We start from the raw sequence: 19,262 nt of genomic DNA on the forward strand, positions 1-19,262 counted from the left end.
GGTATTTCCCTTGGATAACCATGACTTGCCCTAATCATCATTACCTTTGAAGAATAAACCTAAAATGAAGAATCTCACAGTTTAAACAAAAGCTCGGAATTAATTCTCCAAAGGAAACCTGAGCGTTCGGGAAGGGGGAAGGTGGAGTTTATCCTCAATGATGATTTTAATCTTTCTTTCTCAGCTCAGGTGCTTGGAAGACAACCAGTTGGATTCTGTGCCTTTATACAAAACCTAGACCCTTGCTTACAACGGAGTAAGGCGAGGAGTTGTGGATAAGATTCTCCTTAGCCAGGACAATTTCAGAGTGGTACAAAAGTGAGTAGATCGGGCGCCTGGGGGGCTCAGTGGGTTAAGCCGCTGCCTTCGGCTCAGGTCATGATCTCAGGGTCCTGGGATCGAGTCCCGCATCGGGCTCTCTGCTCAGCAGGGAGCCTGCTTCCCTTCCTCTCTCTCTGCCTGCCTCTCTGTCTACTTGTGATCTCTCTCTGTCAAATAAATAAATAAAATATTAAAAAAAAAAAAAGTGAGTAGATCATCTGTGGCAATGTGAGTGAAATGAAAAGAATCCATGTGAATTGTGTCCTGGCCAGCTGTAACTTGGCGGGGCCTTTTTCACATCTCTTGAGTTTCTTTATAATCATTGTTCTCAGGTCACCTTCACAGAAACCTGTGAGCAGAGACTGTTAATGCGTTAATGTGTTGACCCCATCTGTGTCCAGCAGGGTGCTAACATGTCCAGTGAGGAGCTAACATGTCCAGGGGGTGCTAATGTGTCAGGACAGATCAAACCCTTCTTCTTCCAATCCCTGCAATATATTCTTACCTCCCTTCCCTCCTCTTCCTCACTCTCAACCCTCTCTAGTTCCTCTTCTTCCATTTGCTACTTAAAAATAAATGATGCCCAGGGCTCTGGCCTTGACTTGTTCCTTACACACACTGAGAAATCCCAATACTTTTCCCTATCTTCACACCTAGGTGCTGATGGTCCCCAAATGTGTAGTTCCCTCCCCCGCCCCCATGACCTGAGTTCTACACTCAAACATGCTGCTTTGACTTCAACCCAGACCATGGCAAACTCTCATCTTCTCCATGGGAGAAAAAGTAACACTCCTCTTTCTGGGCCGATTCTCTCACTCCCTGATAATCCATGCTGGCTCTCATACTAAAATCCCACTTATCTTCCATGCCTTCAGATCCCAGTGGATTACCAACACCTCATGATCCTCCCTCTTACTTACAATTCTCGCTCATCTGGTACCTCCTGTCCATTCCCTCCTTGGCTAAAAGGAAACACTTCATAGCAACTGTTGATCATTTCCCTTTCCTCCAGTCCCTCCCTCTGTAACACATTCTCTACACAGCCAAAGCCATCTTTCTAAAGCATGAGTTGCTTATGCCCCTCCTCTATGCAAATAATTAATCAGCTCTCAACTACCTGCAGGAGAAAGGCTACCACATTTCAGCGATGGCTTTCTTCAATTCCTATTTCTTTCTTCCCCACATCAAACTGTTCATGATACTCATAAATTGACGTGTACTTCCACTGCTCCCTCGACCAGAATGCTGGCCTCTCTCTTCTGCCTCACAAACTTTTATGTATCCTCTTAGACCTAATTCAAATATCACCTTCTCAATAATGTCTTCCTCAAATCACTCTCCCAAGCAGAATCGATTACATTCTTAGCACATCAAGATACATCAATTATACCTCTAATCACCTCTGGAGCTAGTATTAAACATTGCTTTTCATCCCCAGTGGGGAGTCCCCCAGGTAGTAATTCTCTTATAAATCTTTATATCACCAGAACCAAGTAAAAGGCCAAGCACAGAGTAGGTGTACAAAATATGATGAAAAAGGAAAGGACCTAGGACAGGTAACGTTAATGAAACAGAATACCTTTCTAAGCATTCAGAAAAGTCCTCCCTGAAATTAAGTTTTGATTTCAAACCATGTATATTTGAATTACCATCCTCCATAACAAAAGCAGAGATGTGGAACGATTAGAACTTACTAAGTGATCAACATAGAAGGTGTCAAATATGATGACAGTGGCTCAGCCAACTAACTGGATGAAACTTATCCACATGAACAGTAACTTAGAAGCAGAGCACTTCAGAACTTCTGGGGAATCTAGTGGAAGTCCTCCCTTTTGCAGAATGGGAAAATCATGCCTACAAGAGTTAAGTGACATTTCAATGCCTTATAACCAGTAGGAGAAGCTAGATCTCCCAATTTCCAGTGGAATATGCTTTTTCACAAAAACAAGTAAGTAAAAGAGAGAAGAAAAAAATTAAACTGTCACGAATGTAAATGCTAGCCAAATGCAGAAAGGGGGTTCATACCGTGAGGGAAATTCGAAGACATAGCATGGGCTGATTCCAAATTCTTAGGTAGTGACATAACGAAGGCAGTCAGTCAACTTACTCTGTTGGATTCATCAGCATCCTCTTCATTGATGGAGCTGGAAGGGGAAGGGGTTGCAGACTTGCTCGCTGGTGGTGAAGGAGACGTGTGTGGCATACTGGCCCCTCCCAAATTCAGCCCCAACTGGGCGCTGAGCTGAGACTGGTTGATGGTAGTGAGCTGAGTGGGAGGCATGATCCCAGAGTGAGCAGCGTCAGTCATGTGGACGATGGACCTCATGATCAAGGAGTGATCCTGACGGTACTGGGGCACTTGTGTGTGGCTCTGGTCCTAAAAAGACAACAGACAATGGTTGTGGGGGGGGGGGGGAGGGGAAGATCTTAGTCTTCCCAAATATCAACAAGCTGAAAATGTTAGCACTGGTTCCTCAGACAGGTCTGACCTACTCCAGGATGATGGTCCCTGTTCATTAACTCTAAGGACTCATGCCCTAAAAGTTGAAAGGTCAAAAGCACAAAGCCCAAATGGTCCAGCCTCATTAGTCTATTTCACTCTAAAACTGTCACTGGATGACTTTTAGAGAAAATAATAAAAGACCTGGCAGTGAAAGAAAACTTCCAACTCTTATGGAGGAAATGGGTAAGAAAGGGTTGAAGCGGAGGCTCGGGCCTTTCTGGCTCAGCAGTTGCTCTAGTCCTCCATCCTTCTCACACACACTTTCTAGCTCCATTCCCCTTGACCCAGCTCTGTGAGGGAAGGTGAATCCAGTCTTTATTTTATCCTTCTGGGAATGCATTTGACATGTAGAGAGGACGGGCTTAGGGAAGCAGAGAGCCAACATCTGTTTGCTTCAGGGCACCCTTTGTATAAAACCCTCTGTGGTTAACCAGAGGGTCATTCCAATTCTGAATTACATTGTCAGAGGCATCTGGAAGTCATTCAATGTCTTTGGAATTGGATATCACTTTCTTCTTCTTAAACCTGCCTTGTTTTCTTTCCTTCAACCCGACATGATTTAATGGGCTAATAGATTTTAAAAATATGTATAAGGAGGAGGTAGAGATCATCAGAATTAACTTCTCTGAAAACTACTGCAGTCCCTTCAAAAGTAGCCTTCTGTTTTTGGCAGTCATGTAAAAGGCTGTAGAGCTGTTGCCGCTGCTCCTTTTTTTAATTCCAAAGAATCAAAAAAATGAAGACGTGCTTTTAAACAACTTACTTTAAGACTTGTCATTTAGTGTGAGTCTGTGATTTTTACTGAAACCAAATTCTCTTGACTCACAGTGACCCAGAATCCAATTTTATACACAAGCCTACAAATAAAATTTTAAGTGTTCTTCTTTTGAGTCTTTCCAGTATCTTATTTTTGCTTTTTAAAGAAGCAACAAAATGAGTTGTAAATATCTAAATTGGAACATTTGGTTTCTTAATATTAAATATATAAACGCCACTAAGTAAGAAGCCATCAATAGGAAACTAGTTGAATAAATTATGATCTACCGTACTACAAAGTATTATGAGGCTTTTTAAAATAATGAATTAGATTTATGTGTATTGACTTAGAACAGAGTTTCCAATCTTGGTTCTATTGACATTTTGAACCAGATAATTCTTTGTTGTGGGGCTGTCCTTTGCCTTGCGGGATGTTGACCGCAACCAGCCTCTATTAGATGCCAGCAGCAACTTCTCCCTCCCCACCAGTCATGGCAATCACAAGTATCTCCAGACGTTTCCCTTGAGGAACAAAATTCTCTCACCTGAGAACCACTGACCTAGAGTGATATCCCAGCTATCATAATTGAAAAAAATGAGTTGTAAAATAATTATAGAGTATAGCCCCTCTTTTTTGTTTGTTTGTTTGTTTGTTTAAAGAAGTATCTAGGGGCACCTGGGTGGCTCAGTGGGTTAAGCCTCTGCTTTTGGCTCAGGTCATGATCTCAGGGTCCTGGGATCGAGCCCGGCATTGGCATCGGGCTCTCTGCTCAGCAGGGGGGCCTGCTTCCCTCCCTCTCTCTGCCTGCCTCTGCCTACTTGTGATCTCTCTCTCTCTCTGTGTCAAATAAATAAATAAAATCTTAAAATTAAAAAAAGGACTGTCTAAACTTTGAGCAATGGTTATATTTTAAGGGGTAGAACTGGAGGGTGAGGAGAAGAGCATCTTAAATGCTTCCATTTATAAAAACACAAAATGAGTTTAAAAACCTAAAATCCTTGAGTCAAGAAAAGCTTAAAACAGAATAGCTAATTGCTTGGGTTACATCTTAAATATATAAACTTCCCATTCCTAAACAGTTTGAGTTATTAAATTGCTGTGCCATCCCAGGAGAAACGTGTCACATGTACTAGAACAATCGCACTCTTTTCTGGTTCACTGACAGTATCGATATCCTCTTCCACTGTTCCTAAAATACCACATTCTATTGGCAGGTGTTCCTCTGCAGACTTGTATCACAGAAGTGGATTTTACATTATCCGTTTGTCCTTTTTTTTTTTTGGATTAGCATTCTACTACTCGTTCAGCTTTTTCTCCTCCTCAAAAATTTGAGCTGTCTATACTCTTCCATGTTCTTCTCAAAAAAAATTTTTTTTAAGATTTTATTTATTTATTTGAAAGAAAGAGATCACAGGTAGGCAGAGAGACAGGCAGAGGGAGAGGAAGGAAAGCAGGCTCCCTGCTAAGCAAAGAGTCCAATGCGGGGCTCGATCCCAGGACCCTGAGATCATGACCCAAGCCAAAGGCAGACGCTTAACCCACTGAGCCACTCAGGCCATCCTTACTCTTCCCTGTTCTGTTGAAGTTCCACCATTGCTTGCTTACATCACTTCCATCCTCCAACTACTGGCAATTAAGCTATCCTCTTCTTTTTATTTTTTTCTAAGTTTTACTATTATTTTTTTAAGTAGGCCCCATGCCCAACATGGGGCTTGAACTTACAACCCCAATATCAAGAGTCACATGCTTTACTGACCGAGACAGCCAGGCACCCCCGAAGCTATCTTACTCTTCATTCTACACTCTCTATATGTTCTTCAGAATGCACTTTAAAAGTCCTTTCAGACTTATTTAAATCTAGATGTTTTAAGTGTTTACAAGCAACTTCCAGAGTCCATTTGAACTAAGTATTTTAATTTGGACTGTAAAACAGTAAATTAGCCGACTGGCATGACCAGGAGATACGATGATCTGATTTATGCAACTTTCTCATTAACGTAGAAGTTGCTTTGCTCCAAAACCTATGAAAATCAGCACGTACAGATACTTGTGACTTGTCCCACATCTACAGCTTTCCAGATGAATCTCATCATCAAACAGAAGGCCAGGAAGTAAGTTTCCTTGGCTTCATCAGCTCTTTCTAGCCTCTATGGAGCTAGGGTGATGGGAAAACTGTGCTCTAGGGAGCCATGGCCCACCAGTGGAGGCACATGTTGACAGAGAGAGATGAATGGGGCCCCAAGCTCTCTACCACTATCACCACCCCACCCTGCCCTTCAATGAAAGCACTCTGTATTCATTTATTTTAGAAGTTGAGCACGCTCGAAACACTTCACTTTAAAAAAAGAGAGCGAGAAATAATGGGGATGTTCTGCAGTGGGGACAGGGGAACACTACTCAAGAAACATACTGGTGGTGAGGCCCAGGCCTGACACAGCTTAGAACCTTCACATCTGCAAACATGTAGGCCCCATCTTTCTGACCTCCTATGGGACAACACACCAAGAGCCTCTGAAGTCTTTTCAAGGAATCCCTGACCACATCACTGATGCGTCAAAATGTGCTAGCTTTTGCCATGGTCCACAGCTGTCCCATAATAACTTCCTATGCGTGAGGGTTACAGGATGAGGAGATTAATGGTAAAAGGGTCTTTTTAAAAATTCAAGTTCCTTTAGGGCTGCCAATTATTCACAACTACCTTGGGGAAGTTGGTGACTCTAAACAGTTCCAATCGTTTTCCATAAAAAAGGGTAACCTTTGAAAGACACTTCCTTTGATCTTAGGATTCCCACTTAAAGAAAGATGTCAGCACAGTTCAAAGGTACTTACTGAGCACCTGTTATGTGCCAGGCCAGAGAAACCAATAGACCGATTGCTCAAATCCTTGAAAACTAGAAAACCAGCATGTGGTTCTTTTAAACACTACCCAAGTAAAACACAATTTAGAATGGATTAATAGACTGACAAAGCATAGGCAAGAAGAATTCATATCTACTCCTCAAAAATAGCTTGCGATTTCTCCTAGTAGTCATAACACAGTAAGGAAATATATAACCATCGATAAAGCCCTAAGAGATTTAATGAATTTTTTGAAAATCATTACCTCTCCCCCATTAGAATTCAGTCTTAAAAGACTTACCCATGATCACTGAAAGGCAAAGCAACTAGTGGGTTCTAAGAGATTGCCACGATCATGTCCGATGTAAGAGCTGAACACTAGCTTTCACAATTACATTTTCTATCTAGAGTTCTCTTATATCATTTCCTAAACTGTTCATCCTTTGGGGAAAAACTCCTTCTTTCCTTGGTCTCACTCTGTCCTCTGATTGTTATAAGATAAGGATTTCCCAACCTCAGCAGGATTGACACTGTGGTCTGGATAATACTTCATTGGTGGAGGAGTATCTTGGGCACAATAGACTGCTTAGCACCATCTCTGCCTCCTACACACTAGATGGCAGAAGCCTCCCCTCTCCAACCTGGTTGTGACAATCAAAATGTCTCTGGACATTGGCAATTGTCCCCCTGAGGATGGGGGGCAAAATGCCCCTTGTTTGAGAACTACTTTATTAAGCCATTATAATGTAAACATCTTGGGTGTGGAGGAAGAGGAGGAGCCAACCAGGAAAGGAGGGTAAATAAATCATGTTCCAGGCAGAGGGAACAGCATGTGCAAAGTCTGAGGTAGGAGAAAGCTTGGCATGCCTGAGAAATGGAAAGGTGGCGGGTACAGGTGGGAGCAGGGTGGGCCAGGTGAAGAGGGCAATGCAATGGACGGAGAAGTGGGAACGAGCCATTCCCAGATGACCCCATCGTGCAAGGTGGGGTCATCTGGGAATGCTTCCTGAGGAGGTGACCCACTAGAGTCAAGGTGCAAAAGGAGCATAGAAGCTACCTAGCTAGAAAAGAGGGAAGAGCATCCAAGGTAGAGAAGAGTATGTGCAAAGGCCCGGCGCATGGAGAAGTAAAGGAGAGGCCAGTGTCACCGGGCCAGGAAAAGCAGGACTAGCTATGAAACTGGAGAGGTAAGGAATGGCCATAAAATGACAGGGTATCCTAGGAAGTCTGCATATTATTCAGAGTGTAGAAGGATGTCATGGTAAGCATAAAGGGTGGTTATCTATCTAGCAGGGTTACTTATTCCAATAGATATTAATTGATCGCCCCTCCAGGGCAACCCATCTAAATCAATGGTAGGCTACTGGATTATAATATAAGTAATATAAATATATATCCCAACACTTTAACCTACATTCTGAAGAGGACCAAGTCTTTCTGAACGGGCAGGCCATGGACTTCACAAGATAAGAGGAGGCACACTGCTTTCTAGTTGCCCATAAGCACAATTCAACAGAGCTTTGATGGTCTGCACACATCTTGGTGCGGGGAGTGCCCAGATGCCATGCCCTTCTCTCTCCACCTGGTAAGAGCCTCTCTGTCTTTTCTTCTTAAAACAGGAAACCGTGGAATGGATATTTCTGGTAGTGGCCCCTCACTTTCTTAAATTGTCTGAGATCCAGTTTATTCCTGAACCTTAATTATTTGAGTCAACTGTTAAAATCCGAATAATGTTATGTGAAAAGGGAAAACTTTGGATCACTAGTATAAATTAAAACCCAGGGACACGTGGACCAACGGAATGCCAAATAAACACCCAGAAAAGGAAACAACACGGTTGTAGTCTGTCTAAATACAGGGCCTGCCTAAGGCTCTGAGCCAGAACTCTGCTTTCTCTTATTTAAAAAGGATAAAAGAGGTGTGGGACTTATTAGCCCCACACTGAGACTTTCTCCTGGACTTCAACAAGACTGAAAGCAATTGGCAAGGTGAAAAGTGTCCTCACTAAATTACAGTGGGGTATTACCCTTGGACATGAATCATACAAAGATATGTCGGGATTCTGGGGGTGGGAGGGGGCTGGGTGGGAAATGGGCAGTTTGCTCTTACCTTCTCAGCCAACAAAACTCTACCTCCTCTACATATTAAATCTGTTCTTTCTCATTCTACCAGGCCTGGAGCAAGGGCCAGTCCTCCATGGCATTTCCTTGGTGCACGGGTGAAACCCCTTTCCCTCTTGCATTGGCATTTATTATAATATCTGTGTGTTGCACGCTTAGTAGTGTATAATTACATATCCTCAAGTACTGGGTTCGGGTTTCTTTGGCAAATGCGAGACGGAGGCTTTCGAATTGATACCTTATTTGAGGTATCACACATGATTACTCTATTTTATTTATATTTTTCTCATGGCGGTGTCACTTACTTCCTTCTGGGTTGATTTTTGCCATAAAAGATTTTTAAACATCTAATGTGCATCTTCTGTGCACGTGTACAAATAAATATTTTCTGTAACGATCCAATGTTAGGTTTTCATAACAGAAGACAGCATCTAATTAAGCAAATAACCCAAATATATTAGCGAGTGTGACTAAACACATTTGCACTGGGGTGGTTTTTTAAATCAATATTTCTTGAGAAATGGAGCAATTAAACAATTATCAGTAATAAAAATTGCTTTGTATTAATAAAGATCAGAGAACTACAGATATGAAATTCAGGTCAGTAATTTTACGCTCAATTATTTAAGTTACTGCGTCCTATAGCGATGTTAAAAACTTTGTCTCCAAATGAACAACAATCAACCGTCACGGCCAGCTAGTGTATTCCTGACCCCAGTAAACCCTGAAATAAACACCGTTATGACAAATGCATACCAAGGATAATTACAGACCGACATACCACAAACCTTAACTTCATCAAAATATGTGCCCTGAAATAGATAATTTTTCCTTAATAGCTACCCTCAGGGTTATAATCAAACATACCTACACATGAGTGTTTTGTGAAAAACAGCCTTCCTGAAAGTTAATTAATAGTTTCTTAGCAAAATAAAATTTCCAAGAGTTTGCCATAAAACGCTTAATGGTATTGCACCTGTAGACCCCGTCACTCCTTTCTTTTACCAAGGAGTCGGCTCCTTGTTGATTTCTTTCAGCCCCAAGGAAAAGTTCAAGGAGCAATTCCATGTTTACAGCTGTTTATACCTCAAATGGCCTCTTTCATTTTTACTTAATAATCAAGTTATGCTCTTAATAGCAAATACGCAGTCTGTCTTCCATTCATTCTTATATGCAACAGATAAAACACTTATTGAGCGCCTAGTGTATTTTAGCTCAGACACCGTTCCAGGTGTGAGCCTGCCTGCTGCCCATGAGACAGGCAAGAGGAGGGGACAGGCTGTGTATGGGCAAAGGAGGCCACTTCAAAGAGTGACAGGTGCCATGATTAAAGGAAATGGGGCAACAGCACGGAGTACAACCTTCATACCTCTACAAAAGAAGTCTGAGCCCTCACGCCAGTTTTATTCGGCAATCTGAGCGTTGTAAAAAATGCTGTCTCTCCTGTCCCTGACCCACTGGGAGGTGCTGGCGGTATCACCATATAGTAGGTGACTATAGGTTATATAGGCTAAAAGCAAGATCCAGGGCAATAAATCAGGACATGACTTTCTAACAATTCTTTTTCTTGAGTGTTACCAATTAGGCAAGTGATCACGTGCCACGCTTTGCACACACGCGAACCGGGGTTAGCAGAAGTTTGGAACACGCTCCACCTTTTAATGGATGACCGTGAAGTTAACTCAATTTTAAAGACAGAATAAAGAACATTTATGTTAGGGGCACCTGGGTGGCTCAGTGGGTTAAAGCCTCTGCCTTCGGCTCAGGTCATAATCCCAGGGTCCTGGGATTGAACCCTGCATCGGGCTCTCTGCTCAGCAGGGAGCCTGCTTCCCTGCCTGCCTCTCTGCCTACTTGTGATCTCAGTTTGTCAAATAAATAAATAAATAAACTTTAAAAAGAAAAAAAGAACATTTATTTTAAGCTATGCCTGGGCCAAGGCTATTTGCTCTACAGAGAAAGGCAGATCATAAAAATGCCTGTGGCCTGTGTATTTGGGGCACACAATGGTCAAGGTATAGTAACTGCTAAGTTAAAAGTGTGGATGAGAAGCCCCTTTAAAGCAGTCATCAGACTCTGCAAGTTTTTGGATGGCCTGGAAGAGACGCTGCTATTTGAGAAAGCAACTTTGTACATAGGATAATCACTCTCTAATCATTGAGAACAATATATGGCACTCTAGTAGGTCTCAGCAAATACCTGCCAAAGGTGATACCATTTCAATGTGCTCACATTTGGACTTGAAACGGATAGGTCCCACTCCACTCAAAGTAGGTGTTCTGTTGAGGTCATTGGTGCCTTTTCTACTGTTGACTCAGAATAAAAATACTTTTTTTGACTAATTACTTGACCAAAAACATATCTAACTCGTCGTTATCATTCAATCTGTAATCATTCAATCTGTATGAGAGACTGTCGGTCCCTCCAATGGCTATGTGGTAATTATCCTGTGGCATGTAGCTGTGCAGACTCTGTTGACAATGGCAATGAACATGTGCATAACAATAATAAGGGCTTGTTTTAATAGAACGTTCCACGCGTTAAACACATTAATGACCCATGAAATAACTGTTTTATCTGTAACACATTAAGCAACATCGCTAAAACAATGTATTAATTGAAAGTCTGCTATTTCTCTAAATGTAAGATTTTTTCTTAAAGTATAAAAATGGCATGAAAGTCATTTTGTAAAAACGAAAATAATTCAACTTTGAAATCAGAGCCATAACAAACAATGATTGCGAGAAAAACTTTGAAAACAGGCCTGGTAGTTTTCGGTGTGTTATTCTGCTGGTAGCCCCATTTCTCTGCTTATAAGTGGTATCTGTCCAGAGTGTAACTTAAGAATCTTATGAATATTTTAAAAGCTTTTAATTTTCTTCTCTGCACGCATATCTTCTATAGGACTTTTATCACTCCTTTTCTTTTTCCTTAACAGGTACAGAGCCTCCCAAACTCCAATATGCCTCCCTTACTTCCTGCCTTTTCAACTTCCTAACACTATGTCTGATATGACCAGAGTAACGAGAGTAGCATTTTCTATAAATATGCGGTATCACAATTAAATCCAAAGCAATATCAAACAGAAAAATGTCAGTCCTCTAAACATGAAATATAATGTATGAAGGAAAAGTATGTGAATTATCAGTGTGTTTTATAAATTCCCTTTTGGGGGGCATACAAAATATCAGACTAGAGACAATTATTTTACTGTCTGTTTCTTGGATATCAAAGAGAATTTTGAAATTCATCAAAGCTAACCTTCTGTTATGTACAACAGGCTAAGCTGAAAAGAATGTTAACAAGTTCAATTTTCATTCAATCAGCACTACTGCTCTCTGAAATGTTTCATTGCAGGAAAGAAATAAAAATAATCTATATGGTAATTATGAGGATGAATCCCCCAGTAACTTTCAGCTACATGAAAGGTCAGTTCTATTCAAGATATTTTATCAGTCCCCTGCACATACTCCTGTCCTGTCATTTTAAATCTGAACAGCATTTTATTTTCCCATTTACAGCTACCTGCAGAATTAAGTACTTAAGCCAAATAAGAAAAAAAAAAAAAAAAAAAAAGAAAGAAATGTTGAACGCTGGCAAAGGCTATAATAGCACAGAGATAAATCGTTCAGCTGCTCTCTCAAGCCTCTAGGGCTGCTGATTTTTCTTCTCCTGGTGCACTGTGGGTATTCAAAACTTGTTCAACATGATTTCATTTCATTTCAGGCACTGCCTCAGAAAACTAAATTACAGAATCAATCATACAGAAGGTCAGAGTGAGACTTCATTACAAGTATTGCATGCTTGCATGAATATCTTTCATTTATGACTGACCCAATATGTCACAATAGCTGTCTAGTAAAAATAATCCACTTTCTGAAATTGATGTACTACTGATGTCAGTACTACTCAGCAGGCTGGGCAGATTATAGAGAGGTGTTAAAAAAAAAAAAAACACCATCAAACCCTTTGGAGCGCACGTTGTAGATTTTTAGAATTGCAATCTTTTGGAGATTAAAATAATTTCCAGATGGTCATCTGTACTGACAATAATGCTTAGAGGTAGAGATTTTTTTTTTTTAACCAGAATATACTGTTGGTTTTGACTGGCCAGCCATGTCCTGTTTCAAAATACACATATACCCCCCTCCCACACCCACACCCACGCAAATCAAGGTTGTTCTCTGAAGCCACAAACACATCCACGTTCAATTTTTCAACAATTTGCTTTCGACTAGGAGGGCATTCTTTGCATATGTTGCAAAATGAATGCTAATCACTGGGCTCTTTTTAATCCCTCCTGTTTTGTTCCCTGCTTTCTGTTTTTACATATAATGGCATAAAGATAAGGAAGATAAACAGGTTGTGTTTGTTGCCAACAAAAATGCGGCTCATCAGTCATGTGACGAAGCTGTCAGTCTTTCTAAAGGAAAACCGGTGAAGCTCTGAAGAGAAGCCAGTTGGATACAGCATAAACAAGCTGGCTTCTCTCCTTCTGGGATAGTCTTAATTCACCGCAGCAATCCTTAACAGACGGCCATATTCATTTGGATAATAAAACTTCTTACTTGGATAAGGTCTGAAATATCCTGAAATATCCAGCACACACTGGGAAACCGAATGCATGATGTATAAAGTATTATTTATTATTTTTCTGGTGACCTTCCTAAGGCAAATCTCCAAGGAGCTGCTGTGGAGTATTATGATGAAGCCAGCCAACTCGGTACCCGGAGGGAGATCTAGAAGAACCTTGACATGGCCTATTTTTAACCATGCCTCTGGCGATTCTGAATTCAAGTTTATAGGTGAACATGTCAGGTAGTACACAGAACAAAGCCAACGACACATTGTATTCATCATAATTCTGTCCAAGTACATTTTATTCTTTCCAACATTTGTGATTTAAAATCCCATGACATTTCTTCAAGGTGAAATCCGACTAGAATTTTCAATACAAGATTAGTTTGTTTCAAGCCAAAATAAATATCACTCAGGTTCAGCAAAACTTCAGAAAGGCACTCTGTAAATGTGATGAGGTCTATGTCCGTACCGTGACAACAGCTTGCACTTAGCTAAAGCACTTCTCCTTTTAAAAATCAATGAAATAATTCAACTGCTTTAGTGATTAGCAATACATTACAAAAGAAGCATTAAAAATTGAGTCCTCTCTCCCAAGGCCAGTCCGTGAAAGCATTGTTCTTTAAGTGTATGTGAATATCATAATTATTTTATGATTCCATCTTTAGTTCTTTCCAATATAGTAAATTCAATTGACCATGAAATGAAATTTCATAGTCAAAATGCCTCCTTTACACTTTTTTATAGCAGCAATAACAGTTTTAGAGCGTTAAGGCAAGGTAATTCATCAGATGTTTAATTTAAAGGCAGATTCTTATATTATTAATAAATATTTACCAATTTAATAAAATACACATTTTAGCATGCATTATATAGTCTTTTAACTATTTCTGCAACTGAAATGAGCCTCGCTGAGCATCTATGAATAATGGCAAACCCCGGTAAACTCCCCTGGTGACTAAACACCCTTTTTATTTTCATGAGTTTCTGGGCACAGCACTACAAGGCTGACTGTAGAAGAACAGAGGACAGAACCCTCCATTCCAGTGTCAAAGGGACAGCAATGTTAAGAAAGTCCACAGGAAACAATTATTTGCGATGGTGAGGGACGTTTATGAATACTTAATGACCATTTCCCGACTGTTCGCTGCCTTATTTTCTGACAAAAAAAAAAAGTAAAAATAACAGCCCTGATGTTCAGCTCAAACACAAAAGATCACAAGCAAAGAAAATTATGTTGCCGCAATCCTATTTGGGAAAGTAATCTTATATCTCAGAGAGCATGCTGAATCTTTGCACCGTTAATCCACTATATATTTTGCAATCATCTGTTGTTATCTGGGGAATTAACAATGAAACCAATAAACATCACTGGCATGGTCCTAATGTGCAGAGAAATATGTAAACAAGAAATAGGATTTGTTTTTTGTTATACCAACACATCTGTTTCATTTTAGCAGGGTTAAAAAAAAAAAAGCCTTATAAACCATTAATCTTGTTTTAAGACGTCTGCTTAGTACCTCACCTAGATAGACACAAATGTATTATATATAGTATGATGGAAGAAAAAACCAATCCCAGCAGAAGACTTTAAAATACTTAAGCAGATTTACTCTGGTGATTGCTGACTATAATTGCACACTAAGAAAAACAGAACCAAAATTATTGCATTAGTGATTTTGGCTCTCTGGAGTGCCTTAGTCCATGTTTATGACAATAAATAACACAATTAGGTATATTTCACACAATAACCGACTCTATGTTTTCCTCTGCTGGCTATGAGCAATTACTCTTTTTCCCTTTCTCTGTATCACAGTTTGATATTTCATTTGAGGTAGGAGCAAATCATGTAGCATAAACATTATGTTATGATCCAACGAATGCAAAAGGCCTAGGTACCCGGTAAGGGCCTCCATTTCTAAAATCTCTCCCGGGCAAACTTCTGACTCAAGTACATCTCTGTGTTAGACCAAAGCCAAGGGAAGACTGCTTACTTCCCAACCAATGGATCAGACTTGCTGAAAAATCATTTCAGATCAGAAGGATCTTGCTGGGTCATCCTCCTTCATGTGATCGTTAATAAACCCATAACCCTCTCGCCTCTGTTTAAATGGCACCGGGAAGAATAATCCTCAGGTCCTTCGGCAGATGGGCAGAAGCCCCTTTCAGAACGTGCATTCTCAGGTCTTTATCATGAGAAGTGTAAACAATTAAAAAAAACACTTTCAGGCAATAAAGGTAGCACCTACCATATGCAACCCACTGCTATGAAGCACGCCATCTTGTTCCACGAGATTTCTTGAGATTGTAATGGAAGGAAGATCCAGGCTTTGAGGGGGAAACTGGGGTGTGAACTCACTTCCCTGGGAAGGCAGTGGATCACTGAGGCCTTGAAAGGGTAGAAGAACATCGGGCATGCCCAGGGCGGGGTCTGACTCTGGAGGAGGCGTGATAGGGGGGATCTCAAACTCCTCATCCCCAAGGCTTGGCGTATGGAATGTCTGCTAAAAGGAAACAAAATAGAGACATCTTCATATTCTCTTCCTACGTCTTATTTCTCCTTAGAGGGAAAAAGAAAGATGTTGCATGATAACACTGCATAGCTAGGCCAAATATTTATTTCTCAAATGAAAACATCTTAAACACAGATTTCCATATATAAAGTTTTGCTGATCGTTCTGATTAAAGATTTAAGTCTCATTATCATATGGTTTTAATGGAGTATCAGTATTAACAGTTTTTTAATGCGTACTTAATTAGCAACATCTGTCTTTGTTGTTAGTGAGAGCATCAGCGACATTAGACTTGGCTATATAACAAATTGCCACTTTATTGATATGTTAGCGAAACAGCTCAAACCGCTTACATTATCCACATGCTTCATAAAATGCTGACGATTTTGTGGTGCGCACACACAACATTAATCTGGAAGTGAACATTACACATACTTACTTTCTGCCACAACATACAAAACACGTAATATTAAATTTGGGGTGTGCTTTTTTAATTTCCTTATTGGTCTACTTCCCAAGCGCAGTGAAGGCTTCTATGGAAATTGTTACGGTTTATAATACAAAATTTTATATAAGGATTATCGGAGCATATATTAGAAGGTCCCAGGGCTTTTATTTAAACTCTAAGGAGAGTTATTTTCTTTCATGATGATTTTAATATGTATCCATCAGAACACTTCTGGCAGTCTTCAACTTCGAAAGACTATCAATAGGAGTGCCTGGGGGGCACAGCTGGTTAATCATGAGTCTTGATCTCAGCTCAAGTCTTGATCTCGGGATTTTGAGTTCAAGCCCCATGTCGGGCTCCACTTAAAACAAAACAAACAAAAAGACAAAACCAAACCAAAAAAGACTAGAGAATGAGCACAGAAATACACTGATACAGACGTACTGAATCGACTGAGGTTGCTCACTTATTCAGAAAAGTGTTATTTCTCAAGACCTAAGGAAATAATAACATTACACTCTTCATTGCTCCTTCGAGTCTTAAAGATAGTGTTTGAAAACTGGGTATTTGGATGCAAACCAGGGCTGCCATGTTCTATCAAGCTAACCACCTTTCTTAAACTAGAACTTGGATTTGGTGGGGTTGGGGTGGAAGACTAATATCCAGGATATTCGTTTTGGCGGGGTGAAGGGGTCAGATATTTTATGTTCCTAGCTCAGAAGATCAAAGGTATCATCCATTATAAGTAGCATTTTTTTTTTTTTAAGAATTAACTGATGCAAGGTAATTTGAATCTGAGACAATTGGTTTAGAGAACTAATTAAGAGCTACAAACCATCACTCCTCAAACTATTAATGACACTATAACTTAATAATCACTTGTGAGAAAATAGAAACAAACTCAAGGAAAAAAAAACCAAAACCATCCCACATATAGGATCTGTCCACTGTTGGTTCTATCTTCCCAGAAATAAAGAGGTCACAAGCTATGGGAGGCTACGGTGGCACAAGTGAACATCTTGAGGTCCCTAGCAGATTTGCTATATATGCAAAACGTGAGAGCATAAAAAGATATTTGAAAGCTAGGATGGAGTATGAGATTCTTTGACATACTTATTCTAATCCTGACCCCCCCCAAAAGATATCAATGTCTGCCTGTGGTACCCCGAGTTCTCAAACACAAAGGGATAGATTGGCCACAAACGTGGTTGGCTAATGAACATAGCCCTATAGCTGGCATTTGCCGTTACTTTGGCACTAATGTGGTCTAGTAACAGATGCAACTGTAATTTGTGACTCATTTGCTACCCCATTACTGCTTAATGAAATCTAACATATCACATTAACAATACGGATAAACACTCATTCTTGATATGTGGCATTTGGCTGTTTTCATTACCACTGTAATTAACACTTGAAATATTATTTCAATAAATATTTAAAGTACTTTAAAAATGGTCAGAGTAATCATGACACAGACAGAAAACATAAAGCAAATGTGTGAATTTCCAACTCGGAGTATCTGAGTCCCCGTGGTGTTATCTACAGGGCAGTATCTATGGGAAGGGAATTGGTTTCAGGCACAATTTCGACTTTCCAGCATTCAAACCTAAAGTCTGCCTGAATTACTTTGCACTCATTAAAATGTTAAAAAACCAAATAAATTTAGTTTTAATGCAATGATTGGGAAATTAGGCACATGCTATAATGCGGTGCATTAACATTTACTTGGGCTTTCTTTTTTGTTCAAGAAAAGATGTACGGCAAAATCATTGTATAAGATTAGGTCTTAAACTCTAACGTAAAGCATGTCTTCTGCTAGGCGGTCAAAATTAAAGAGGCTTTTGTCTTTATTTTTGTTAAGGGACAGAGAGATGTCTTACGTGTAATACATCCCTGTGGGGTAATTTAAAAAAAAATTAATTTTAAGGAAGACTCGGGTCCATTACTAGAGCATAACCTAGCAAAACAATATAATAAAACGACATTAGCATAAATAACCAAAAAAATGCTAAGATCTTGAAACACTTTTAAAGAGAGGTAATATATGAACAATAAAGTTAAGCATTCCTTAGAGAAAAGAGAAGGTGCAAACACTGGGTATGTCTGAAAAGCTACAATAACTATGTATGGTCCCACCACCGACAAAAAAAGACAGACTTTTGCAGCCCTGCCGTATGACCGGTATCAGGTTCATCATCGAGAGCCAACATGATTCCTTCTCACAGATACGGACTCTTCAAGTGTTTACCTTGAACATGTTAAAATAGTATGTACATGGTTAAATACCATCTGTACTGAAATGTTCAAAACATTTGTTCCTTTTGATAAAAATGCAAATCCCGAGAACTGTTGTATCAACATATAACAGCCAATGTCTGACACGGTGAATTATCACAGCTGGAATTAAATTGTCTCTGAACAGCTGCTGGCAGTAGAGCTTTCATCAATGTTTGATTCAAATGTAGGGAAAAAAATCCTACAGAATGAAACATCATGTTGTCCTTACAGATGGGGTTTGTGTTCATTATCACAAACAACACAGCAGCTAGTGCCAGACAATATCCCTTATCTGGGCCGTCTTCTTGGTGAGAGAGAGGATGGTCACTGGGAAAAATGATTCATCTACGAATACCCTTAATTCTTGATTCCTCATTTTTTTCTACTAATTTCTCCAAGTTAATTTCTTTCATACCACTTGCTTCCCTGTACCGAGATCATTTACAAAGCCATTATGATTTTCATCCTCTGGGGTCAAGTTAGTTCAGTTTCCTATATTTGAGAATGTATTTGGGAAAATGAAGACTTTTTATTATAGGAACCCCAGGAGGAAATGTCCCATTTGGACCACTTTCACCTGTGTGTTCTTGTTTTAAAAATCTGATATCTCACGGTTTGCCTTTTTTTGGGAAACTGTTTTCTTGATCTCGTCAAGATGGAGGTTTTTCTGGAGGGCCAGCCAGTGAGCACAGAAAACAGCCGCAGGGCATGTAGTAAAAACAGCAACAAGAAGACGTTTGATCCCTTTGTTCCAGTATGTTCTAGACAGACCCAGAGTCTACGTGGTGCTGCCTCTCAAGTCTGGCACCCAGTTTTTCCCCCCATGGCCAAGTCTTGGAACATATCCTTTCATTCATTCATTCTATCTATATTCATTGAACACCTACTAAGTGCCAGGCACTGT

The 19,262-nt window shown here is 40.0% G+C and overlaps 1 protein-coding gene across 2 annotated transcripts in view; it reads right to left on the reverse strand.

Annotated features, from left to right (window-relative positions):
• TOX3 (TOX high mobility group box family member 3) overlaps positions 1-19,262 on the reverse strand; it is a 108,859-nt gene that overhangs the window by 10,805 nt on the left and 78,792 nt on the right. Inside the window, exons 3-4 of one of the 2 annotated variants that reach the window (XM_013052116.2) lie at positions 15,367-15,618; positions 2,429-2,698 (exon numbers count right to left, since the gene is read on the reverse strand). In XM_013052116.2, coding sequence (XP_012907570.2) covers positions 2,429-2,698; positions 15,367-15,618 — 522 coding nt within the window. Of the gene's footprint in view, positions 1-2,428; positions 2,699-15,366; positions 15,622-19,262 lie in introns of both variants that reach the window. The other variant, XM_013052114.2, reaches the window with a different exon arrangement.

This window comes from Mustela putorius, unplaced genomic scaffold, assembly GCF_011764305.1.
Source record: "Mustela putorius furo isolate JIRA1106 unplaced genomic scaffold, ASM1176430v1.1 tig00000174_pilon_pilon_pilon, whole genome shotgun sequence".
Classification (NCBI taxonomy): domain Eukaryota; kingdom Metazoa; phylum Chordata; class Mammalia; order Carnivora; family Mustelidae; genus Mustela; species Mustela putorius.